Source organism: Pungitius pungitius, chromosome 21, assembly GCF_949316345.1.
Source record: "Pungitius pungitius chromosome 21, fPunPun2.1, whole genome shotgun sequence".
Lineage (NCBI taxonomy): Eukaryota > Metazoa > Chordata > Actinopteri > Perciformes > Gasterosteidae > Pungitius > Pungitius pungitius.
Window position 1 is genome coordinate 5,620,614 of NC_084920.1, and position 26,923 is coordinate 5,647,536.

At 42.7% G+C, this 26,923-nt stretch overlaps 2 protein-coding genes across 2 annotated transcripts; one reads left to right on the forward strand and one right to left on the reverse strand.

Moving 5' to 3' along the window:
• Positions 1–227: 227 nt before the first annotated feature.
• polr3a (polymerase (RNA) III (DNA directed) polypeptide A) lies at positions 228–16,292 on the forward strand. The gene is made up of 31 exons (XM_037464041.2): positions 228–429; positions 862–997; positions 1,143–1,280; positions 1,711–1,882; positions 2,000–2,154; positions 2,405–2,644; positions 2,915–3,077; positions 3,420–3,556; positions 3,633–3,736; positions 3,825–3,966; positions 4,474–4,614; positions 4,771–4,840; positions 5,028–5,155; positions 5,235–5,373; positions 5,694–5,858; positions 6,042–6,214; positions 7,047–7,158; positions 7,661–7,779; positions 8,250–8,387; positions 8,645–8,815; positions 10,010–10,123; positions 11,477–11,563; positions 11,666–11,748; positions 12,316–12,486; positions 12,620–12,713; positions 13,024–13,116; positions 13,703–13,867; positions 14,030–14,194; positions 14,894–15,025; positions 15,113–15,245; positions 15,333–16,292. The coding sequence occupies exons 1-31, from the start codon at positions 386–388 to the stop codon at positions 15,479–15,481; spliced, it is 4,173 nt and encodes a 1,390-aa protein (XP_037319938.1). The 5' UTR covers positions 228–385; the 3' UTR covers positions 15,482–16,292.
• A 192-nt stretch (positions 16,293–16,484) lies between these two features.
• Positions 16,485–26,203, reverse strand: qrfprb (pyroglutamylated RFamide peptide receptor b). The gene is made up of 6 exons (XM_037464042.2): positions 25,653–26,203; positions 23,574–23,732; positions 21,815–21,876; positions 19,674–19,909; positions 18,197–18,294; positions 16,485–18,087 (listed from the first exon to the last, which is right to left on the reverse strand). The coding sequence occupies exons 1-6, from the start codon at positions 26,017–26,019 to the stop codon at positions 17,690–17,692; spliced, it is 1,320 nt and encodes a 439-aa protein (XP_037319939.2). The 5' UTR covers positions 26,020–26,203; the 3' UTR covers positions 16,485–17,689.
• Positions 26,204–26,923: the final 720 nt, after the last annotated feature.

A 26,923-nucleotide genomic window follows, 5' to 3' on the forward strand; every position in this document is an offset into this window, starting at 1 on the left:
CAATTTCATCAAGTTTTTCGGTGGCTTCACAACTTATTCTGAATACTCTGGGTCTTAGTTGTCTATAAATTAAAACATAATTACCATAGAAGTTACCATAAAACACTAGTCAGCGCACAAACTATTCGCCCACGGATGTTCAACCGTTAAGGGGATGAATTGCTATATTACAGATGAACCGTGAAGGCAACGCCCGCTGCAGCTCACATGCTAGTTTACCAATGCATTCCGTGTAGCTGCTAGCATCTCCACAACATGGAAAAGTGAAGTAACAGCGTGCTGCTTAAGAGCACAGACTGAGCAGGCAGAGTCTGGCTCCGCTGTAATGAGGACAACACTATAGTGTAATTGTTCGTGTCGCTATTGTTTAGGAACAGCTGCCAAAATGGTGAAGGAGCAGTTTAGAGAGACAGATGTGGCCAAGAAAATGTGAGTATAGGAACACGGGTAGCTAACTTCAGTTAGCTCACCGGCTAGCCAGTGTCAGTCCGTTTGCAATGTGGCTAATATTTGACGACTTTGCTTTTGCACGTTCACAATAAAGAGGACACAGTAACCCCATTAAATGCCCCAATCGACTCCGGCGATGCCTCTCAGAGTTAAACGTTGAGTTACGTCAGCTATCCCATGTGTCACATGAAGAGACCGTACTGTCCAACGCTGTGACATAATGAGCGTAAAGTTGGTATCTTTAAAAATCAACGCATTCAACACATTGACCATGTGTACTCGTGAGATGCAGCACCCGGACAAAAGACTCAATTAATGTATATTTGCCTCAGTTCTTGTTCGCTTCAACTGTGTCATCCCACACTTTTTTTTGTTTACCCTTTCGTTTTCCTCTTTTGATTGGTTCTGCAGAAGCCACATCTGCTTTGGGATGAAATCTGCTGAACAGATGCGTCAGCAGGCCCACATCCAGGTGGTCAGCAAGAATCTGTACAGCCAAGACACCAAGCACACTCCACTAGCCTACGGAGTGCTGGACCACCGCATGGTATGACATGCGCATAACACTTGATTTACTCTTGGCAAGAAACCAACATGCAATAATCTTGTCAACGATGTAAGATATAACTTCGTGTAGATGTAGTCCGTCCTCGTACTGCCGGCTCATTCCTCTGTTCTCACGTCTCCTGCAGGGCACCAGTGAGAAAGACAGACCGTGTTTGACATGTGGGAAGAATCTGGCAGATTGCTTGGGACATTATGGCTACTTGGATCTGGAGCTGCCATGTTTTCATGTTGGCTATTTCAAAGCCACAATAGGAATCTTACAGGCAAGTTCACGGCCTGATATGATGTCATGGTAATACTCGATGGTTTGGTCATTTCGGGACGGACACACTGTGGAAGACAATATCAGATGGTTGGCGTAAATAATATGTGGACCAAAACTCAATCAAAAAGCTCAGAAGTTTAAATGAACAAGTTGCCTAAAATTGTAATTCAGCAATCTGAAATATTTCCTTTAGGTGTCACTAGAGTATCAAAATTTGAGGAATGTGTACCCTGCTTTCTCAGAATAAGTGTAAATCACCAATAACATCATTTTTATCAACTTTTTCCTAAATATAAAATATATCCAAATTTGTTTTGTAAAATATCATAAAATAATACAAACATTCATTTATTATGATTGAATAATCTAAACTGTGAGACACTTTTTCCCCAATGTCATTTTGATGTGCTTTTTCTTCATTTCTCCAGATGATTTGTAAGACGTGCTCAAGTATAATGCTGACAAAAGAAGAGAAACTACAGTTCATGGATTTCCTGAAAAGGCCAAATCTGCCCTATCTCCAGAAACGAGGGTTGAAAAAGAAGATCTCCGATAAATGTCGCAAAAGGACAATCTGTCTCAATTGTTCAGCTTTCAATGGTGAAAAGAGCGATTTACAGTTTTTGACATTCATTTCTCAACACCAATGCTTGCCTGGTTCCATCTTCGTGTAATAATTGAAAAAAACTTGTGTCACCTGTCTCTTTTTCTCTCCAGGGCCAGTGAAGAAGTGTGGCCTTCTTAAGATCATCCATGAAAAGTATAAAACAACCAAGAAGGTGGTGGAGGCTTTTGTGTCAGAGTTTCTCCAGTCCTTCGATACCGCGATTGAGCACAACAAAGTGGTGGAACCGTTGCTGAACAAAGCACAGGTGAACTATTTATGCTTTTTAAACACTGACATTACAGTTGGTGACATCAAGTTGTTGTAGGGCAAGTGATGAGCAGGCATAATGACGGTATCAAACCTCAATATCTTTTGTCTCAGAATGCTACCAGGGTTTCAAGTTGATTTGAATGGTTGATCAGATTCTTTTTTTATTTTCTATTTTATCTTTGAGAAGTTTGCCATATTTTACTAATTGAAAAGGTTTATTGTTTTGTTTATAATTTCCTCTGCAGGAAAACCTGAACCCTCTTGTGGTGCTGAACATCTTCAAGAGGATCGCTCAAGAAGACATCCCCTTGCTGCTGATGAACCCTGAGGCCGGGAAGCCTGCAGACCTCATTCTCACCCGCCTCCTGGTGCCGCCACTCTGCATACGACCCTCCGTGGTCAGCGACCTGAAGTCCGGCACCAACGAGGATGACCTCACCATGAAGCTCACAGAGATTATCTTCCTTAACGATGTCATCAAAAAGGTTGGTATCTTTCGGCGGTGGCTAGTTGCCGTCTCATTCAGTAGAGGGACTCGTAGGGACTGCAAACTTTAGACTGCAAAACTTTTAGAAGATTTAAAAATACTTCAGTGAGCAGCAGGGGGTAATTGGCCACATCAGATTCATCCGCCTCCAGCTACCATCACATTTTCCTGAGCATAAGGTTGAAAGTGAATCATCAGACATTCAGCAAAAAAGTTGAAAGCAGTTATTTTTAAGATTTTTGTTGTTGTTTTTTTTCTCATCATTTAGCATCGTATGACAGGAGCGAAGACGCAGATGATCATGGAGGACTGGGACTTCCTCCAGCTGCAGTGCGCTCTCTACATCAACAGCGAGCTTTCTGGCATCCCGCTCAACATGGCACCTAAGAAATGGACCAGAGGCTTCGTGCAGAGACTTAAGGGGAAGCAAGGTATACTGGATAATAATACCTGTCACATTGATTTCTACAAATGTTATTTGATTATTTTGTAATTTGGACACATATCACAACTACGCTCAATAAACGGCAACAGCCTGTGCGTGAAAGAGAAAAGTCGCTTTAAGTACCTGCCAAACTGATTTTCTTTCTTACTTTCAAATAAAGGAGGTTATGTACTTTACTTTCATGCAAAGTAGTCATTTAAATTCAATTTAACCTCATAGGCACATTTCTACTTGGCAGGTAATCATTTTGTACAGGCCTTGTACAATTGGTTGGAAGTGCACCTTTTTAAATTACTCACTGACTGATTTAGTTACTGTAAAAATCTAGGTAGATTCAGAGGAAACCTCTCTGGAAAAAGAGTGGACTTCTCTGGCAGAACTGTAATTTCCCCCGACCCAAACCTGAGGATTGACGAGGTGGCCGTCCCCGTGCATGTGGCCAAAATCCTCACGTACCCAGAGAAGGTACGTCTCTTTACCCTTGAAGCACTACTTCCAGGGCCAGAACTAGAGCTCTCTAAAGTTGACATTATGTTCACAGGTGAACAAAGCCAATTTGGAGCTAATGAGGAAACTGGTCCGCAACGGTCCTGAGCTTCATCCCGGAGCCAACTTTATCCAGAATCGTCATACGCAGATGAAAAGGTCAGACTCGCTGCTTCTTAGGCCAAATACAAGCAGTAGTTAACTCGTGTGTTTCACCACCTAAAAGTGTGTCATTCCATCCGGTCAGGTTTTTGAAGTATGGAAACCGTGAGAAGATAGCTCAGGAGCTGAGGTTTGGCGATGTGGTGGAGAGGCACATGATCGACGGAGACATCGTCCTTTTCAATCGACAGCCCTCCCTGCACAAACTCAGCATCATGGCCCACATCGTAAGCTCAGTTTAACACTACACTTCCTTACTTAATAACTGATATTCGTTATGTATGGTGTTTTTTTTTTCTTCAACTCTTTGTAACTAAAGCATCTATCGGGGAGGTTTAATGTGGATATTGAACTTCATAGATTTGTCATCATCTTTTGTTTGTTCAGGGCTGAGCTCACGATACCCTAGATGGGTTTTATTAGTCCAATAAAACCAAACTGGATGAGTTAATGTTCTATGATCCCATGTTTAACGTATGTTTTGATTGAGTGATTATTCTTATTGTCAATAACTAACATATGATTTGTAGCATTTCCACATAATTTAACCTAGTAAGTAAATTGGATACCAAATGAACACAACAGCCGTAGTAAGAGAAAAGCTGTGCAGGGTTAAAACCAGTGGATGATTTGCGCCAACGGAACATGTGCGACGTGCAAACTTTCAGCAGGGTTACTCTGTCTTTAGTTCCTTCTTCATGTATGAAACAGGTTTTCATTCTTTTAACTGCCAGGCCAGAGTCAAACCCCACAGGACTTTCCGGTTCAACGAATGTGTGTGCACGCCGTACAATGCAGACTTTGACGGCGACGAGATGAACCTCCATCTGCCTCAGACGGAAGAAGCCAAAGCCGAGGCCCTTGTCCTGATGGGGGTACGTGTCACCACATGCGCTCCATTCACAATACGCACATCTGACGGTGCTGACCTTCGATCAGTGAAATCATCAATGGAAAGAAAATTCCTCGGGTAACTGGGACATTAGTAGGAAATTGACTGTCATTTTGACCCAAATGACCTTTTCTTCCAGACAAAAGCAAATCTTGTCACACCAAGAAATGGCGAACCTCTGATTGCTGCCATTCAGGACTTTCTGACAGGTCAGTGCAGTGACGTGTGGCAGCCAGTCCCGGTCTCTTTTTATACGATGCCAGGCTTCTGGTGATTTGATAGTCAGTCTTTCGTCAGTAAAGTTTCTTCATCACCAGAAGCATACCTTCTTGAAGGTAAAATGTTTCATACTTTTTATGCCCAATTTGAACCCAATTGCTTATTTCTAACTTCTAGGCGCTTACCTCTTGACGCTGAAGGACACCTTCTTTGAAAGAGCAAAAGCCTGTCAGATAGTCGCTTCAATCCTTGTGGGCCAAGATGAAAGAGTCAAGGTCTCTCTCCCCCGCCCAGCTATCATGAAGGTACTGCACTCTGCTGAGCTTGTTACATAATTCTCTGTTTGTGGCCTGGCACTAATATTTAGCTCTGTGTGTCCATCAGCCAATGGCTCTGTGGTCGGGCAAACAGATCTTCAGCCTCATTCTGAAGCCAAATAAGGAATGTCCAGTCAAGGCCAACCTGCGGACCAAGGGCAAGCAGTACTGTGGCAAGGGAGAGGATCTCTGTTCCAACGACTCGTGTGAGTTTCTTTTATTCTGAGAAGTCCACAAAACACAGCAAAGGAAAATGATTTATATTATATAAGTGATGATGATAATGTATCGTGAACTTTATTTAACCATTTAAAAGGTTGTTAGGTTGTAGGCATCTTTATTTTTAAAGCACATTTAGACATTAAGGCAATTCAAAGGGCTTCATATAAAACCATTGAAAGCATCCATTCTTCCATAGCTTTCAGTCCCCCCCCCCAACTCTCTCGGTCTCCTTGTTTTATTCACCTCTGTCGTGTTTCTATCCTGTAACTTTCTAATGATTTCTATTTTCCCGTCACATTTCCAGACGTGGTGATCCACAACAGTGAGCTGATGTGTGGTTCTCTGGACAAGGGCACCTTGGGCTCCGGCTCCAAGAACAACATCTTCTACATCCTGCTGAGAGACTGGGGACAGCTGGAAGCGGCGAACGCCATGTCTCGCCTGGCGAGACTCGCTCCGGTGTATCTCTGTAAGTGTTCCTCAGGGACGTAGCCTTTTCTTAAAATGTTCTGGAAATAGGTCACCTGTCAATCAGATAAAAACCCTGGAAAATGTTTAAGGAAAAGTGTGACCTCATCAAACTGTTTTCCAAACTAGATAACATATCGAGATGGATTTTTAACTTTTCTTTTCTTCAACCCCCAACTTCTAGCCAACCGCGGCTTTTCCATTGGCATTGGCGACGTGACACCCGGCCAGGGTCTGCTGAAGGCCAAACAGGACCTGCTGGACGACGGTTACAAAAAGTGCGACGAGTACATCGAAGCTCTAGACACCGGCAAGCTGCAGCAGCAGCCGGGATGCACAGCAGAGGAGACTCTGGAGGTAGGCATGCATGCAAATGTACACACGGGGAAACATCTATGTGGATTTACACCTGGATCCTCACCGAAGGCCATGCAATCAGACATGTGCCCATCACGTACCATTTAAGGACCTCGTTTGCAACTGACACCTTCTCTCCCTATGGCACTTTCTGTGTATTGACCCCAAGGGTTGCCTCAACGGGGGCGATAATGACTTCCTGTAGTGGAAGAACAAGTAAATGATCTTGAAAGGGAATTAGATAAGAATTTAAGTGTGTGAGGTTGGGTGTCAGCACTATATAAACTAATGTTACGCATCTAATTAAATAATGTAGGCCACCTCTTCTGTGGGATCACATCACATTCAAACATTCACAACAACGCTGGAATATATCTGAGATTTCACTTTTTAACTTCATCGCTTTTCTTCTACCTGTTGAAAACAAGCCAGTACGCAAGCAGAAAAAAACCCTTAAAACCCAACTTCAAGTTGCCGAAACTGCATAAACTAGGCTAAAGAGTAAAGCAAAGTCTATTTTTATACAAGAGTTGTCAGGATCACACTGCTTTAAATATCTTCAATACTCCATTTTATTCGTATTGTACCTTTAATTCTCCAATGTCATAACCATGTTCGTGGACTGGACCACATCTATATTCACAAACAACCTTCATTCCCTCAAATAATCTTAAAAAGAAAATGATAGGATTAGGACTATGACCGCCTAGTTGGGGTTTGTGGAACATGTTTTAAAAGTCTTCTCACATGGTTAAGAAATCAACATTTGCCTTTGTTCTGCCTGTTGTTCAGCCCGCCAAGGTTGTTTTATTCAGGTCCTCTTTCTCAATAGGCTCTCATCCTGAAAGAGCTGTCTGTCATCAGAGATCGAGCAGGTAGCGCCTGCCTCAGGGAGCTCGACAAGAGCAACAGCCCCCTCGTCATGGCTCTGTGTGGCTCCAAGGGTAAGCTGCCTGGAGAGCCAAACTTGTACAATGTACAAAACCGGGAAAGGGAGCTTTTTTTCCCATCATTGTCAAAGCAGTGTGGCCTTTGCTGTAGTCGATGGATTTTTCAAGCAAGGAAAGGCCTTGAAAGAAGCAAAAGTTCCAGGGCTTTACAGAGAAAAACTTGTTAGACAAAAGCAGAAATTATTGAAGCCTAAACTACAAAAATCCACAATGTTTTCATGGTTTCTTTACTTAGTTGAGGGGGTCACCATCTCATTTCTTTTCTGAGCTGTCTTTAAACAGATGTGTGTCGGTAGAACAAATGCTAAGTGAATGGGGCCAAACTCGTTTGTGTGAGTGTTTTTTTCAGTAATTGGCTCTACATTATACATTCTGTATCTACAATTATTTGAATTTGGAATCTATGCTTAGGGTCTGTTTTAATTATTATTATTAATGTCTTGTTTTTGTGCAGTGTCACACCTCTTCATTTTATTTCCTCTAAATATGCCTACAGGGTCTTTCATTAATATCTCCCAGATGATTGCCTGTGTGGGCCAGCAGGCCATAAGTGGCTCTCGAGTACCCAATGGATTTGAGAATCGCTCCCTGCCTCACTTTGAGAAGCACTCAAAAGTAAGATCCAATTAATTTATAATTTTGTTTATATGTATTGTTGTTTTGAGCTTTAATGTGCCCTGTTTTAATGTAATAATTCAAATTCTCGTGTGTGATTGTAAGCGTGAAGTGCGCTCACAACAACACTTCTGCTCCAAAGTGTTTGGACGTGGATTATTTAAAACGTTTTCTTATATGGGGAGGTTTCCACCACTAAACACAACAAACAGCTTTTTTAAAATGAGAACTACTAATAATAATCCATTTTTATGCAAAATGAATTATCTGAGGTTACTATTACCGATATATTCACCTACACCATACCAAAGTAAAGTCAACAGTGTGGGCCCACTTTCTTATTAAATTGAATAGAACATCTTTTGACTGGAACTATATATTTAACATTAAATACTGATTCGGATGTCGGTTTGGTGGGATTTGGTTGTGATTTTACATGTTTCTTGAAGGCTTAACTTTTTTGCCCACAGCTGCCTGCTGCTAAAGGCTTTGTGGCTGACAGCTTCTACTCTGGCCTGACACCCACAGAGTTCTTTTTCCACACCATGGCCGGCCGGGAGGGTCTGGTGGATACTGCTGTGAAAACAGCAGAGACGGGGTATATGCAGGTAATGCCTGAGGACCCCCCACCCCCTCCAAAATACACGCTGCTCTAGAGGGGCAGTTAATGCGCTCTTGGTATTGTTTTTTTTGGAGACATTCATTTGTATTGTATCTGTAATATAAGAAATTTGTCAAGAAATTAAGTCTACATCTAAAATGGTTCACTGAAAAGCAGGAATCCTCGCATCTGGAATGTTGGAGCGTTTCCTGGGTCCGTTACTCATGTCACTGCTACTTTTTGTGCTCCCGCTCTCTTGGACAGAGGCGTCTGGTTAAGTCCCTGGAGGATTTGTGCTCGCAGTATGACCTGACCGTACGCAGCTCCACCGGCGACATCATCCAGTTCATCTATGGGGGGGACGGGCTGGATCCAGCTGACATGGAGGGGAAGGACGAGCCGCTGGAGTTTAGTAGAGTCCTCGACAACATCCGGGTGAGAGGACACAGTCTGCTCTGCTCTCTGTTTTCTTTCCTCCTGACCGCCGTTTTCTTCCACACCCATAAACACACCCTCCCACATCTGTCCCTTTCTGCCTGATGTACCAAATGTAATATACTTCCTTCTCGTCATTCTTTTACTTTTGCTTTGTTTGGTCTCGTATGTCCGTAGTCTTTGATGGTCTATTAGTTTGATTGGACTGACTATAACGGCTATAGAAGCAGCTCATTAGCAGAGAAGCTTTTCATGTGAACATGAGCTGAAATTACAGCATCTGAGAAATTTGTCAGTCTTTTCTTGCAACTACAACTTGCAGAAAGTTTAAATATATTTTCCCAGTGGGAAAGAGGTTTTGTCTGCTCAGTTGTTTGATCAGTAGATCAGAATAAGCGTTCTTTCTGCTCGGCTGGAGATTCACTTCCAGGACTTTACTCCTGTTTACTCAGTTGGGCTTCACCAACATCCTTATTTTTGTTGTTGCCTTTGAGGCTTTAAAACCTCTACCACCGTCCAAATAACTGAAAAGTAATTAACAACAAAAAAATAAGGTTATTCATGTTTTCTGTTGCTGTAATATTTGTGCACAAGGCAGGAAAACTACAATTTGAATCAGTTAAAAAAACTTTTCTTTCATCAAAAGAACCTCTTCATTGTGTAAGAATTAGTTTTCTATACTGTTGTAGAAAATAGATACGGTAGTTCCCAGGTGTTCCTGCATTATCTTGTTATTACGGTATAATTAGCAGTCGGCAATCAGTCTTAATTGCCACCTGTGTTTATAGCGTTGGGGATTGGTGAGCTTAAAAGATGGGATTGATCCCAGAGAAGAGGAGCTCAGCAGGGAAACCACCTGCTACATGTTGTTGTTTTTTTGGTTGTGCATTTCAATTCAAGGTGTTTTAGATATGAGAAAAGAGACAATAAAAGAACAGAGGAGTTATCAATCGTAGTAAAAAAGCAACTGTTCTTATTGTGTGTGTGTGTGTTGGATTCAGTCAAACTTATCGGTTTGAAGTAAGGCAATTACAGCCATCAATCAAGGTTAGAGCATATGTAGTGGTACCGGCCAATTATAGTGATTTTATGTGTTTTCCCCTTTCAGTAGATGGATTTTAGATATTAATATGATGACATAAATACATCGTATTGGCTCTATGACCTCCTAATATCCTCTCCGTGTCCCCCCAGGCAATACACGTGTGTTCAGACGAGCCCGCTCTCAGTCAAAACGAGCTGGTCCTCACAGCCGACGCCATCACCAAGAGAGTGGACTTCTTGTGCTGCAAAGACGTCTTCCTGGAGGTAGAAACCTCACCACAGTACAGTGCTGCCAATCAAAGTTGTATATTTTCTTTTGTCAATATAAAAACCATTTGGTATGTCCACAAAAACCTGCCTTCTAGCAATGGGAAAAGAAAAGAACAAAATGCAGACAATTTGATTGAGTGGCTCATACAAGTATGTTACAAGGTTGCTAGATATATTCCTCTTGACTTTTTAAATCAATGAAAGTGACTACCCAAGGTGAAGTGGGTCATGTGTTGTGAGCCTCATCAGCAGGAACTATGAAAAGCCCTTTTGAAACTACTTTAAAGTACCATCCATCACTTCAAGTTCACTATGGGGAAACGCATGGATGTATCTCCTGTATCTTGCAAAGTTAAGTCATCAAAACATTCTGGATTTGTACCAAAAAAAAATCGTTTGTCTCATCTGCCCAATTTGACATCAAATCTCAGTAAAGGTTTTTCAGAGGTGCCCCTCAACATACACATGCAAAATGCCAGCAAGATTATACCCCTCTTCCATGATTATATAAAATCTCATTTAGTAAAAGGAAAGTATAAGTCTATAGTGGAGAGGAATACGTTATAACAGGCTTTGGCTCTGTTTTTTAATATTATTAAACTACACAACAACAAACAAATTATTGTTTTATTAACTACAAAAAACTCAATGCTGTGGACTTTTTTTGACCTGCACTATCAGTCTAAATGGTGCTGAAACAAAAACAAAATCCCAACAGCTCCTGTGGTTGCTGTGCAACGCCTCCACTTACATGTCTACAAAAGGAAGCATTCATTAGTATCCCCCGGCATTGGACAGTATGCCTTAACAAGGAATAACATGGCAGAATAATGGTTGTCTTGGATATAGATGTGGATTGATAAAACAACCCAAATAATATTATAGTCAGAGCCATTTACACACTGCTCCTTGCTGACAATGTTTCATGTTAACTCCCCCCCCCTCTTTTGTAAAGGCGTTAACTGACACAGGCTCAGAGAAGTACCTGGAGGTATAGTGACCGAGCATGCAGAGTTATGGTTTAACTATTTTGAGAACGTTGTGTCAACAAGAGTTGATTGTTCATTTGAATAAGTAGATTGCTGCTATAGTTAAAAGTGATTGTCTTTGTGCATTAACTCATGGTTTGACATCCGACTGCTCCCTTTACTGCTGGGTTGTTAACGAGGCTGCTAACTGGGATGCACTGGGAGTTTCCACCGGTCCTGCCTTTGGTGTAGGATCTAACAACTGCATGACAGTGTGTGTGGTCTCAAACAGCACCCAGCGTGGCACCTTTTAATCATTTGCTATTGATATTAATGAGCCTTTTGACTCAATTCTGGATGCATTTTCCCTCGACCGTAGGAGATAAAGAAATTTATCAAGAGCATTTCAGAAAGGATCAAGAAGACCAGAGACAAGTACGGCATCAACGACAACGGCACCAGCGAGGTAGGCGTCGCACAGTGTGGACTAATGATGATGTGATCCATAACGTTCTTTAGCTCAGCTTTTTCTGAAACTTAACGGCTCATCACTGCTCCTCTGTTGCAGCCAAAAGTTCTCTATCAGCTGGACCGCATAACCCCCACCCAGCTGGAGAAGTTTCTTGAAACATGCAGAGACAAGTACATGAGGTACAGGACGACATATTTAATGTTAAGTTTTATGCTGTTGTGTTTTTAAGCATACCCAAAAAATAAAGAAGTACTTTATGTCCCCATGAACCTAAACATTTTTGCTGCAGGAAACTTAACAACATACAGTCTGGCCATAGAAAGTTTTGAAAATAAATAGTGGGAAGAACAAAAAGTAAAGTGGCTGAGGTATTTACTGTATTTACTGTCTCACCTCTGCACACCAGGTTTCTCAAATTGACAATTAAGAAACCACTTAAATCTGCAAATGTGGAATTCATAGGGGCAGCAGGGTAAAAGTGCATTCCCTACTTTCTTCCCAACGGTTAGTCTAGGAACCAAAATTTAATGTCAACCCATCCAATGATTTAACTAAATGTAACTGATGAACAAAAATGATTATCCATGTGCGTCTGTAATGCTTCCACCAGATCCCGATGTCGGTGGCGTAGCAGATCGCTGTCAAGTGATTGGCTTGTTCTGCTGAGATGATTACGATGTTTGTATAACAAATTGACGCGTTTCCCCTCAATTGTCCTTGTCCAAATCGTCCGTTTACTCGCGCAGGGCGCAGATGGAGCCGGGCTCAGCGGTTGGGGCTCTGTGCGCCCAGAGCATCGGGGAGCCCGGTACTCAGATGACCCTGAAAACCTTCCACTTTGCCGGCGTGGCATCCATGAACATCACCCTGGGGGTGCCTCGCATCAAAGAGATCATCAATGCCTCCAAGAACATCAGGTATGATCTGTAATCAACGCGTGTCTATGACACAGCGTCTTGTGGCTTAAGTTCAAAGTACAAAGCATTACTAATGTCACTTAGAAGAATTTGTTCTGAATAATCCACTGAATGTCCTTCGCTCGCCGCTCAGCACCCCCATCATCACGGCTCATTTGGATGTGGAAGACGACGCTGACTTCGGCCGCCTGGTCAAGGGAAGGATTGAGAAGACTCTTCTCGGGGAGGTATTCCAACCAGCAGCACGTGTGAATTCAGCCTTTTGTTCTTTATTTAGTGACATTAGATTGTGAAGTTATTGACATATTACACCGGTATTGTGCTGTGCTGGAAGCGATGGTTTCGCGTGGAGTAGCGTGGTGCGCTGGGAACCGAAGGTTAGTTTGAATCCCGGCTGCCCCATGTGCCATGTCGAAGTGTCCCTGAGCAAGACACCCAACACGCATGGGTTATAGTGCAATGTAGGTCGCTTGGGATAAAAGCGTCAGTTAAATGACATGTAATGGAAGGAAACCAAGGACTCTCTCTTCTCTACAGATTTCTGAGTACATAGAGGAGGTCTTTCTACCAGATGACTGCTTCATCTTGGTGAAGTTGTCCCTGGAGAGAATAAGGCTGCTGCGACTCGAGGTACCACGGTTTCTTATTTTTATTGCCACAGTCTTGGAATATTTCAAATGTCTCTCACTATACCTACACATTGATTCTATTTTGTTACAACCTGGGTCTTATTATTGTAGTTTTCAGTCTTAATACAATGATGTTTACTAAAGTATTTGCTGAGATCTGGGAATATGGAGATATTACTTCAATTCACTCAGACTCTCTTTAATACAATAGCAAGAATTGGATATTCTGTCTCGGATCCGCATGCATCCATCCACACTATAGCCATTAAACACAAACAAAATGTTTTAACAATCATTAAACAAAACACACAATAATAAATCAGTAACAACTTAATATTTTGGTTTGGTTATGGTTGATAACTCTATTCATAGCAATTCAACTTTTTTTTTAAAGTAATCAAAGTAGAAAAAACACCACTAAGTCTTTCTTCCTGTACATAATGCAGCATGTGAGGTTTGTTCTGTCGCTTTAAGGGGAATCGCTGCAGCAGTGTTCTCTCCCCTCACTATGTACATTAAGGATTAGCACGCTGTCATTTGTTGAGAACAACTACGGTTTGTCTTTGATTTGTGTTTTTGTCCTTCAGGTAAATGCAGAAACGGTGCGTTACTCCATCTGCATGTCTAAGCTACGAGTGAAACCCGGAGACATCGCTGTGCACGGCGAGGCGGTGGTGTGCGTCTCTCCGCGAGAGAACAACAAAAGCTCCATGTACTACGTGCTGCAGTCTTTAAAACAGGAACTTCCTAAGGTGAGGATCTAGAGTAACTGGTAAAGTGATTAAGATAGAAGAGTATGAACGTGTTGTGCTGAATGATAATTCAGTTACTAAGTCTCCGAGTGCGAGAGTTCAAAGGTAAATGTTTGCATGGTTCCACTTCTCTGTCACTGTTCTAATTTCTCCTGTGGAAAGGTGGTGGTTCAAGGAATACCTGAGGTCTCCCGAGCTGTGATTCACATTGACGAACAGAGCACCAAGACCATTTATAAACTCTTGGTGGAGGGGGACAACCTGAGGGCTGTCATGGCAACGCACGGCGTGAACGGAAGCAGGACCACTTCGAACAATACATACGAGGTGACTGTTAATGGAGATTCGAAACCCGGAGCCCGGATTAGAGCCCTGCGTCGGTCCTTTATTTAATTTGAATGTGCTAACACAGCAGACATACACAAATAAGGTCAGTTCAATTGGAACGAGACTGAGATGAAGCAGCGGCTTACTTTTTGTTGCAAGGTTTTTTTAATTAGGAGTCACATGACTTTTAAACAACAAGGTCATCTTCTAAAAGTTAAAGAAACAACAAGAGAAAGCCTTAACTTATCCTCCTTCATACTTTGCTCTTATCTCACTGACATTCAATCACGCTGTCAGATGTCGGAATATAAACAGCAAAGCTACGTCATCGTTGTTTTCATTATCCTGGAGCTGCCCTCTCATCACCAGGCTGATAACAATGATTTGACCATGTCGGAAGCCGTTCGGTTAAAATAATCAACATCAGAGACATGAGGGACGGTAGAAAGTTATTGTTGCTGCGTTGAGTATTTAACCATTTCTGGAAACTTTGACAGTCCATTTGTCTTCATTATTGCAAAATAAGACCAGCCTTTTAAAATGTGAATGGATGAGTAAAAACTATAAATGATTACAAATCGATCTTAGCTCTTTTCATAGTAGAAAATACGTCATGTGTGCTTTCCATTTGATTTCTTTACTGACAGGAACTACAAGCATCATTTTTTTTTCTTTAAAGTTCCTTCTGCATTTTGTTAGGTTGAGAAGACTCTGGGTATTGAGGCGGCTAGGTCCACCATCATCAATGAGATCCAGTACACCATGGTGAACCATGGAATGAGCATCGACCGGCGCCACGTCATGCTCCTGGCAGATCTCATGTCTTACAAGGTATGACCGCTCTGAATCTTTTCTTTCTTCAGTGTGTGTGGTTAACGGCCGCTTCACCCGTTTTCTTTGTGCCTTGTGACCACAAAGGGGGAAATACTGGGAATTACCAGGTTCGGTTTGGCCAAAATGAAGGAGAGTGTCCTGATGCTGGCCTCCTTCGAGAAAACAGCTGATCACCTCTTCGATGCCGCCTACTTTGGCCAGAAGGACTCAGTCTGTGGTAAACTTACGCTTCATCTGTGTAGGGAAATAAAGATTAACCCTTTGTCTTAATTGGGCCTTAACTCCACCTGTGTTCCTATTCCAGGTGTGTCTGAGTGCATCATTATGGGGATTCCAATGAACATCGGAACGGGACTGTTCAAGCTACTACACAAGGCCGACAGGGATCCCACTCCAGTGAAGAGGCCGCTCCTCTTCGACAGCGCGGACTTCCATATACCTCTGATCACATAGCAGAGAAGAAGCAACATTGGTTTTTTTTCTCATCCTAAAGAGACTATCTTCAGCAAATACACAAGTGCCTGCCAGATTATCGGATGACATCCTCTGTTGAGAACATAAGATATCCATATTTTTGTTTTGGTGGGGGGGGGTGGGACGTCCATGCTGATGCCGCAATCTGAGGGCACTGCATTTATTTTATGAAGCAAAGTGGTTTGCACGCAGAAGTAGTCAACGTCACATGCTTTGATGTTCTTTTTGGGGCTTTTTTCTTTGTTTGAAAAAGAGTGTTTTATTAAGATGTTACATGATCTCCTACTCACTCATGGCACTGAAGAGGTGAGGAGAAGACTTGAAGATGACCTCTCAATCATAAAGCAGGCTGGTTCTCTTCTGGCTTGGTACTTCTTTTGCATTATACTCCATACTGCTTGTTTTTTAGTTTGGCAGCTTCGAAATATTGCAAAATCAAATTCAGGTTGTTTTTTCTAAATAGAAATCATTTTCATACAAGAATTGGATCATCTGGATTCATTGGCGTGGACGCTTGGGTTCCTGTAAAGGCCTGTTCATTAAATAATGTATATAATGTAATAAATATAATAAAATATCAATCCAGGAAAACGTGGACAAGTATTTGATTTAATTTTCTAATGATTCAGATTATAAATATTTTTTACAGATTTTTTTAGAAACTGAATTTTTGAATTAATTACTACATCTTTTGCTTTCTCAGATGGAGTAGTATAATGGTTTTATACAATTTAGTGATGAAAGTGATGGAACTGGTGCTTGTTCTACCTGTCTTGAGACACTTGGTGAGTTGATGTCCCTTTTAACGCTCTGTACTACAATTTTACTATTATCATTTTTAAACATGCCATATATACTCATATGACAACTTATTGACTATTTCAACATGCCCACACTTTCTGGGATTTTTTTAAAAATTAAAACTTGTTTTTGTTATTGACTGGATATTCTTTTTCCTTGATGGAGTAGTACTTGTAGTAATTGTGTGAACATTTTGGAAGTGACTTTTCAAACCAACTAGGTATAAACACTTGTTCTAACAAGTGAGCTAATGTTTAGCGACCAGTGAGCTTTTCTCAGTTTTCAACAAATTTCATATGAACAAAGAAATGAGTGACTAAGTTATTTTACCAGACTTTACCAGAATTTTATACACCAGCAGGAGTATGACTTTATTTAAGAAGTAATCGTGGAACACAAGCCGACAACGCAGCTCAATGACATTCTAGTCCAGTGACAATAAAACACAACATGTACAATGATGACTGCCATTGTTTGATAGACCACTCTACAGAACTATAACATATTCCACAAAGAGTTACTGACTCAAGAGACCAAAATAACGTTCACAGGAGTTGCATCTAGATAAGGAGGTTACAAAAATATCTAAAAGCAACAAATAGCGCACACATTAAAACTAGCATTGTCCTTTGTGTGTATAATGTGACAACTCCTTCCTGTTTGAGTAAAATAGCTGTTTATTTATATTTAGTGATCGATGCTTTGATTCTTGTCGTGATTGAATTGATCTCATATCTGACAAACATGGGAATGAATTAACTATACAATCCTTGGATGTTTGGATGGCTCTAAGCGCTGTGGTGTTTAACTGCAAAGGTTAAAGAGTTTTGACCCCTACAGTGAAGTGGGTTATATATTTCACTGATCTCCAAAAGATTTCAAAAGCAATACAAATGTTATGTAGGATGAAAAGCATCATTATTAAAGTGGAATTGAAACCAAACTGCATTGAGTTTCATGCTGATCTAAACATATTTAACAGTGCAATTAATTAAAAGGCGTAAGGCTCTCCTGCTGGTGAGTCCTTTTCCAATGAGCTCTCAGCACGTCTTAACAGCATCGGCAGAAGTTTCTGCTTCATTTGGGAAGGAGTCGAACACGGTGTCCAGAGGATTTTACAGACCGCTGAACAGAATTGATTATTTAATTCAGGTAAATTTAATGGTGTTAAAACCTGGTCCCGATTGCCCCGAGGGCAGCAAGACTACCGCTTTTCGGTATTCCCTCGTTTCCATCTGGCAGTTCTCCTCGCCCGGAATGAACAGCACGGCTCTGGCTGCACAGAGAGAACTTTTGACTCTTTGTACCACAACTGTGAGTTTTAAAATCACATCTGACGCAGCTGTTGATTGACAGCCAAAAAGCAGGGGCGCGTTGAGGCGGTCCTCATTTGACCTGAGAGGAGCTATTTCCCGCGAGGTCTGTTTGGATGGTGGAGATCTTCTCCCCGTTCCTTTCCATCATGCTCTTTCCCTGCAGCGAACTTGAAGGCCCTTTCTCTGCCGAGTGCTGGTTGGCTCCGTCTCCCTCGGCTGATTCCGGGAAGGCTTCTCTGCTCTGGGGCTTGATGAACTGCACGCTCACTTTCGGCATCACCACCGCGCCGCGCTGCAGGTTCGGCTTATGCAGGCAGCGGGAGAGGGTGGAGACGCAGCTCTTCTTGAAGTTCTCGTTCATGAAGGCGTACACGATCGGGTTGTTGAAGCTGTTGAAGAAGCCGATGGCCTGAACGATGGCGATGATCATGTTTAGCGTGACTCCGTCGTATTTGACTTCCAGGTCATCTGGACAATCCCACACACAGAGATGAGAAAACGTAAACGGATCAACTGTGAAGATGCTTGGAATGAACTTAGCTGTATTCACATCCACGTCGGCGTCGGCTGTACTTACGGTACTCAAACAGCATGTGGACGGTGTGGAACGGGGCCCAGCAAATGGTGAACAGCAGAACAATGGTGATCATCATTTTAACGGCTCTCTTCTTTTTCCTGCAGAAGGTCACAGCGGACACGTCGGCTTGTTGACACGCGCGTGCATTTAATAACACCAACGATTGCACGTGTCAGTCAATATGGAAAATATCAGAATCTGTGAATATGAAAACATGATTCATGAAGCGGGAGTGTGGTGGCGGGCGTGGTTTCAGCTCGGCTGCAGGTGTGGGAGAGGGGAAGCGGCTCAGGGAACAGTGCCAGGTGAGAACAATTTGATTGACTGACTAACGTGTGTGTGTGTGTGTGTGTCCCCTCGCTACTTAAAAGGCAGTGAGGCGAGCGAGGGGAAAGGAGACTGACCGAGCGAGCAGCGTGTTCCAGTGAGCAGGAGCAACGAGTAAAATAATAAAATATTGGAACCCACCACACTGGTGTCAGTGCCTGTGTCCGGAGCCGTACGAACCCGCACCGTACAGGGAGTTTTAAGTCTCCACATACAGTGTTGTGCCTGAACGTGTTCATTGAACTCGTTCATATTTTGGCCGAACGTGAACTGAACGTACTGTATTAATGTCCGATGAACGTCACTGTGAACTCGTTCATTCTGGTGCCTGTGAACGGCGCGTTCTTTCAGGTTAACATCGTAGAAAACACACCGTAAACGCGCCTTAATAAGATGCGGAAAAAACACCCAATCTGCCAACACCAGCCACCAGTGTCGCACCGCGCATGTGTCATCAAAAAAAATAGAAATGCATGGAGGCGACAGCTGCGTGTAGCAAAGAGGCGCCGTATAATAATTTAAAAGAGTTTTATGAAGTTACTGACAAGGTCGGTGAGGATGGGAGGAATCTGACCTTTATTTGCAAACACCTTTGCACCTTAATGATAACTGTCGTGTTTTTATTCCTTATTTAAAAAAGACCATTCAAGCAGCATGTGTTTGAGAATGTACTGTAGGGGTGAACGCTGCAGCTGCTGCTAGTGTGGAGTGAATGGACAGCAACATTAAAGCAACAATAGGGAAATGCTGTCCCCTCAATGCTAATGTAAACCCTGGTTGGATAAGGATTCAAAATTGGATATGAAGATTAAATCTGATGCATAGCTTCAGTGTTAAAACTGATCAAATAATTGATGTCTGTGGTTCTGGGCTGTGGCAATAATTTTGAAAAATAATAGCTTGCAGCAACATATGGAAAAAAACTGAACTGGTTGGAACTGTGAACTTAGTTCAAATATTTTGAAGTTTGAACTATGAACTGAACTAGTTCATTTTAAAATTTGTGAACTGAACTTTGAAATAGTTCAACTTTCCCAGCACTGTCCACATCACACTGGGTGTGACCCAGCCTCCGGGCGTGAAAGCCCACAGTGAAAATCATCGTTAAGTGAGGTACGAATAAACAAGGAGTTTGAAATGGATCAGTTACCTGGAGATCTTACTGATTTCCCTGTGGTTCATGGTGTTGAGGACTGACGAGTCGCCAACCCTCTTGCGGATCCACAGCTCAATGGCAATGCGCGTGTATAGGAAGAGCATGGCTGCCAGCGGGAGCAGGAAAAGAGCCACCATGATGAAGGTGGTGTACACCTGCCTGTGAGTGAGAGAACGCCAACTCTCCTGGCAGCACACGTGGTGGTGATCGTACAAGAAGTCGTACTTCACCTTAGAGACGGAGGGAGAAAAGCTCTCAGTGATGGAGAGATGATTCAGGGGGGATCAAGCAGATTTGACAGACAGGTCGGTATTTATGAGGCAAATCTCGGGTGCATTTTTATCAAATGTTAATTTATGTTTTTATGGGTTTTTTCCCCACAGCATTTTCGCACAATTGGGATGTGCCTAATCTCCCATTGGCAGCAGTCCCCCCCCACTGTTGTGCTTATCACTCACCCACTGCTAGTATTACCAGCGATTTAGAACCCATACTATTCCCATTATTATTGCCAATGCATACTGCAAAGCTTGACCAAAAACAAACAAATTGCAAACAAAAATTTGCAAAAAGAGATTGGGATCTGCACATTGCTAATAGTATCACGTGACCTCTGGTGGGTCATTTTGTGTTGGATTGTTTTCTTAAATTAATAATATACTTCTCAGATTTACATATAACTTAGATCAGAGAGAACTGTAGGTGCCCAGGTAATACGTGTCTTGTACACAGAGGCTTGATTAAGAAGTCATATTAATTGGTGTATAGACAGAAGGGGGGGCGGAGCTTTGTTTGTGGGCCTGCTTCCTCATTCCCTCATTAGTAAAATCAGTCTAACTTCAATCCTCTTAAGCCTTGTATAATATTCCTATGATATCTCGGATGGTTTTAGAAACTGAAAACTCTACAATAGAAATACCGAAGTGCAACATGACATTTCTAATACTTGTGTTGTATTTTCACCTGGTGGCGCACCCAACCACGGGTACAGACCAACGGTATATAAAATATATATATATATATAATAATTAATTGACCGCCCATCTGTGCCATCTGTCCAGAGTTTTTCCAATTAACAGGAAAGATGTGTACAGAATCTGCTGTGGGATTCAAATCTCTGCCAAACCACAGCATCAGCATCACTTCACCAGCCCAGAGAACACAAACCAGTGCCCACTGCTTCCACGGCCATGGCTGTGCCTCAGTGGGGCTCCTTTGTGATATTCTGTCTTCGCTTCTCCCGCCGCGTGGCATGTTATCTTTCCGTGTCAGTGCGTGTGCGTGCGTGTGTGTTTGTGTGCCGGACTCGCAGCATTTCTACCCCGGCAACACATCTAGCGCCAGGCTCGGTTACCGCGGTGATTTGATTTCCTTGGCCGCTTGAACCATGCCTTCGAGTTTTGTTCCCGTGATGCGCTTCTTGATCATCGGGGGGGTTCTGTGCCAGTGTGCCTGCCTGCCACACTGCCACCCTGCCACCCTGCCGTCCCCCCCGAGCCGTGCATCGCTTCACCAGTCACCCACTTCCCACCACTTGTGCCTCCGTCAGCTGGATCACACCCGTTAATCCTTCCTCATTCTCTGCAACAGGTCAGCGTGTCTTCCCTTTTTCCGAGTCTGCGTCCTCCTGCACATTGTGCTGCCCTTTTGATTGTTGCAACCATCTTCAAACAAGAAGATGTTCTGATGATGAAGGGTTGCTGCGATCCGATGATGAATGAGAAGCATGACCGTGATGCCGGCGGGAGGTGAACGGGATGGACGAGGGCGGCTTCTGAATGTGCTGCAAATGCAAACTGACAACAGCATCAAAGAGGAGATTATTTCCTGCGTTTAGAAGCAAAGATTTGACAGGTTTAAGGAAACCTTGGCATGGGCTGGTTGGTTAACTCAGACGTGAACGTGAGGGCAGAGGTCACGGCAAGAGTGTAAAGAACGGCGTCCTGACGGAAATCTACGACTCTTTTTTTTTCACTAGCTATGTGAATCCATGACAGTCCATGACATTAACATCTTTAAAAGCAAATCACAATGAACAATCCTAAAATGTTTAGAGTGAGATGTTGAACTGATATGGAGCCAATGGCCAATCTTCTTTGCTGAATACGTTTTGACTTCATGAAAGCAGTGCTTACCTCTAGTTGTTGCACAAACAGCATTGGGGACCCCACTATCACTGAAGCGATCCACACCAACCCTACAAGGAAGACAGTTAAGAGGTACAATCGCTTGGTTTCAACACTAATCAGTTTGAAACAGTAGTTGGTCGGTATATTCAAAGAGAAGCCTGCCTGTGATTAATGCCAAACACGAGTCACAGCATCTGCTGCAGAAATAAACGTTTTTCCTCATGAATAACAAGCTGCATCCATGCTGCGGAAGGTTACTCACATTTAGTTGTTTTCCACTCCAACACTGCCAGCATTCTACATGAATGGACCTTCTTTCAGTCATTGTTTATCAGAAATATTAGCACTATCCATGACACTTACTAAACATACCACCATAAATCAAAGAATGTTTTAGAGGAGGAAACACCTAAGACCTAATATTATTCATTGTTTTTGTCAAGGAGAGTAAGGTTTAGTTCAACAGTTCACTTTACCATCCAGAATAATTGAAACAGTAAATCATTTATGAAAATGAACCTGAACCCTATATAACAGGCATATTGGGGCTGAATTTTGAAATATAACCATGAGGCAACGAATCATTGCCAAATCCTGCAGCAGCTCTTTGGAGCCTTTCAGCCATTCCTTTTATGCTGCTTTCCTTCACACCTCCCTTGCTATGAGAGGGATTAGGGCAGGAATATGCTTCTACTTCTGCACCTCAGAGAATATGCACAGGTTTTGTTTTGATTCATTTTCTGTTTTGTCTGGCAGGGCTGCACTCACCTCCGGCTCCGTTCCGCTAACCGGAGATTGGATGAACCAATCAGACGTTGAGTGTATGATAAAACATAAATTAAAAACTACCCGAAATTGCTGGATCAAGTATGATGGCAACTGCTCCGTGGTGTGAGCAGCGTGTCCCTGTGGGCAGTTACTCGGTTCAAATTTTGGGTTGAAGTTGGTAACCATTACCCTCCATAATAGTGTCCTATTGCGCTTAATCCCCTACAATGCCAATGTTAAACAGGTCTGAGAGAACCTCCTGTGGTTCTGTGCACAGCATCGACTAGATGGCACAAAACTACATGTTGCACGTTGGCTTTATATAACTGCTTCCATTGGAGAGGTGCACATATGTTCTCCAAGGAAACATGAGGGCCTTATTCTCTGTTCGGAACCCGGTTATTCATTTTATCAGCGAGGACTATGCCGACATCACCCAAAGAGGTTTCGTAACCTTGTGTTCAAAGTGAACCAGTGAATGGAAAAGTCCACAATATGAATTACTCGCTCATATCTATTTTTCTTGTTTTCTTTAACACAGCATGATGCATTGTGAGTATAAAATTCACAGGCTGAAAAAAAAGTTGATGAAAGCAATGTGATTTGAGATTCTATGGGTTCCCGAAAGAGTTAAGTTCAAGATATTGAACAAAAAACGTGTGTTTTTTGTTGCTTGTTTTATTTGTTATTTACTCAATTTCTGTCTGCTTGCACATATATCTAGCAGTTATGTACTATTCATTTTGAGTGCAACATGCGTTTAACCTTTGTTAAGTAAAAATAAAATGATTGAAAGAAAAGTATAATTCTAGCTTCAATCTCACTTATCATCTAATCGCTAATTAAACCTGCGTCATGCAGGTACAAAAAACGCTGGATGTATAATATTTTAATGAATCGGAAGTGCCTTTTACTTCCTCCCAGGACAAAGGACCCCTTCAACACAGAGCATACATCCACTTTTAAAAGCACAAAAAGGGAGCCAATCATGGAATACCTAGCATATTGTATGCTCTTTTCGACGAGTACTGTCTCCTCATCTTCAGCGGGAAGACAATGCCCTGGTATCTCTCAACGGCAATGCAGGTCATCGTGAGGATGCCGGTCACTATGGCTGTGGTCTGCACAAAGGGAACTGCCTTGCAAACCAAAACCCCTGCAAGAAAAACAGATGGGTAAAACAACAGGGAACTGAGAAACGCAGATATTTTAATGAGAGAGCAGTGCATTTCTTTTGGTTGAGACTGGGAGCCGCGGCGAGCTCCTCCTCCTCCTCCTCATCTTCGGCTTCGTTTAAATGACACAACCAATTTCTTATTACTCGTGAACACACATACTGAATGTTACAACTAATGAAGCACTGGGTCGAGACCCGGGAGAAAGAAAAAAAACAGCACAGTAGTATGATGACGTCTGCTGTGATCCCTTAACTAAATGGGACTGTTTTTAAATAGGAGTGCGTGCTTTGAGCTGGCCTTCGAATGCTACGATACGTTGAATCTTGTTACATTTCAATGAGGCGTGTTGAGTGGTCTGAGAAATAGTGACGATTTTGTAAGGAATCCGCATGACATGATTCAGAAAAAGTAAGAATTAATTACACGGTAATTTGACTGCAACTTAAATAAGGGTATTGAAAGTATGTATTGATACCTCTGATGATTCTTTTTTTATCGCATTGACTGTTTTGACTCTTTTTTTTACCTCTACCCTGTGCAACGTTTGACCTAAGCACCACAAACTGCAACTAAATAATACATAAAACAGACTAATAATGTCCGCTAAATGATGCAATCATCACTGCATCTATTGATACACACACAGATATACAATACACGTATGTCCCTCAAACTCCTCACAATTTGTAATCATATGCTATGCTTTTTGTATGATATAATATGTATATGTATAATATTTGTATTAAATATTCTATTTTATATCTACAATGAATGTATCTATATAATTTTGTGATGCCCAGAGGCATCGATTTGTTATTTAGCTCTTGCAGTAGCAAACGTCAGGGATCGATGTTTTTTATGATTACTGTACGGCCAACGATATTAGCACATGTCTCTGCTTGTTTGAAGAGACAAACACTGAGACAAACACTGAGACAAGCAGTGAGACAAACCCTGAGACAAGCAGTGAGACAAACACTGAGACAAACACTGAGACAAACACTGAGACAAACAGTGAGACAAGCAGTGAGACAAACCCTGAGACAAGCAGTGAGACAAGCAGTGAGACAATCACTGAGACAAACAGTGAGACAAACCCTGAGACAAGCAGTGAGACAATCAGTGAAACAAACACTGAGACAAACACTGAGACAAACAGTGAGACAAGCAGTGAGACAAACCCTGAGACAAGCAGTGAGACAAGCAGTGAGACAAACCCTGAGACAAGCAGTGAGACAATCAGTGAGACAAACACTGAGACAATCACTGAGACAAACAGTGAGACAAACCCTGAGACAAGCAGTGAGACAATCAGTGAAACAAACACTGAGACAATCACTGAGACAATCACTGAGACAAACCCTGAGACAAGCAGTGAGCCAATCAGTGAGACAAACACTGAGACAATCACTGAGACAAACACTGAGACAAGCAGTGAGACAAGCAGTGAGACAAACCCTGAGACAAGCAGTGAGACAAGCAGTGAGACAAGCAGTGAGACAATCAGTGAGACAAACACTGAGACAATCACTGAGACAAACACCAAGACAACCACTGAGACAAACAGTGAGACAAGCACTGAGACAAGCAGTGAGACAAGCAGTGAGACAAGCTGTGAGACAACCACTGAGACAAGCACTGAGACATAGACTGAGACAAGCACTGAGACAACAAGTGAGACAAGCACTGAGACAACCAGTCCTCGAGTGTTTAGCCATTCCCTCACACTTCTCTCCAATGTTTATAGCGCGCGCGTCATTATGCCAAAAGTCCCAAAAGCAAATAACAGAATAAAACGTTTAAATGCGCCTTATTTCCTTATTATTCCAATCACTATTCCAATTAACATAATGCTTCTTACTCGTCTGAAAAAGTGACGAATGGTTTTAAAAACTCACCTCCGAACCACTCGGACGAGACGTTTTGCAGCAAGGTGAAGGGGATGCAGAAGAAAGTGATGAGCAGGTCGCTGACCGCCAGGGAGCAGATGAAGATATCGGTGGCCGTCTGGATCGCGCGTTTCTTCAAAACTATGTAGATAACCAAACTATTTCCAGCCAGAGCCAGAAGGAAAATGAGCATGTACATGATGACGAAGGTGGTCTTGGCGCTGTACGGCAGCTCGGGGATGTAGACGAGCGGCTGGATCTGGTACGTGTTGATGAACTCCTGGCGGCTCAGGTTGTACCGCTGGAGCATCTCGCGTAACGCCTCGGGGGTGATCTTGGTGGATCCTTGTCCCGAATCCGTCGAAGCCGCCGCCATCCCTCCTCCTCCTCCTCCTCCTCCTCCTCCTCCTCTTCCTCCTCCTCCCCCCACAACCAGCAGCACCACCAGCCGCCCGAAACAAGCCGCTCTCCGGCCGGGGGGCGAAAGAACTAAAAAAAAGGGACTCGCTTGTGTGAAGGTTGTGAGCTGAGTGTGTCCGCGGGGTGCTCTGCCTCCTTCATTCATCAGCTGGCTGTTTGGCTCCTGCAACTGTTGCTGCGTGTGCGTGAGCGCGCGCGCCCGCGTGTGTGTGTGTGTGTGCGTGTGCGTGGACTAGAGGACGAAGTGGATCCTGACAGTCGTACATCGTGTGATACGTTAGTGGGATGTATGCTTATGGTTGTTAATTTACTTTAATCTGCACAGGTAATGCACTAACACTTTTATTGTGAAGGGGAATCAAGGAATCAAATTGGAGGAGTATTTCCTCCAATGTGACATTTTCGTGACAAATTATTATGTTTTTCATATACCTTTTTTTGAGAGTTGTATTTCACACTGTACTATGAATCAAGAAATTGTTATAACCTGACCTGACCTTTGTTTCTTTAACAACATGTTTTCTATGAAACAAAATATTCACACATTGTATCGCATACCACACTATGACTTTTCATCAGGCGCCCTAGTATCATTTCCACCTTTTCAGTGCTATTGCGTTGCAGCAGTTGAGATCAAACTGTTAGGCCGAGATTAAAGATGAGCGCGAGGGAAGCCAAGTTGCCAACATTAAGGGGTTAGATTACAGGAAACTTTGGTTTCATCCGATAGAGGTTGAGATATCTGCAGACTGTAAGCACCGTCTTGTCTCTTACCCTGCCGCCATGTTTTCAAAGAGACCACATGGGTCAGGGTGCAATAGGGAGACCTTAACCTTGGTTTTCCCCTGCTTGAGATTGGA

Coding starts and splice junctions, on each gene's coding strand:
- qrfprb (XM_037464042.2), bottom strand. CDS start 26,019: ATGGCGGCGGCTTCGACGGATTCGGGACAAGGATCCACCAAGATCACC. Junction 19,910..21,814: donor TGTTTGTGCAACAACTAGAG/GTAAGCACTGCT, acceptor TCCGTCTCTAAG/GTGAAGTACGACTTCTTGTA. Junction 18,088..18,196: donor CCACATGCTGTTTGAGTACC/GTAAGTACAGCC, acceptor GGGATTGTCCAG/ATGACCTGGAAGTCAAATAC.
- polr3a (XM_037464041.2), top strand. CDS start 386: ATGGTGAAGGAGCAGTTTAGAGAGACAGATGTGGCCAAGAAAAT. Junction 5,156..5,234: donor CCCGCCCAGCTATCATGAAG/GTACTGCACTCT, acceptor TGTGTCCATCAG/CCAATGGCTCTGTGGTCGGG. Junction 6,215..7,046: donor CAGCAGAGGAGACTCTGGAG/GTAGGCATGCAT, acceptor CTTTCTCAATAG/GCTCTCATCCTGAAAGAGCT.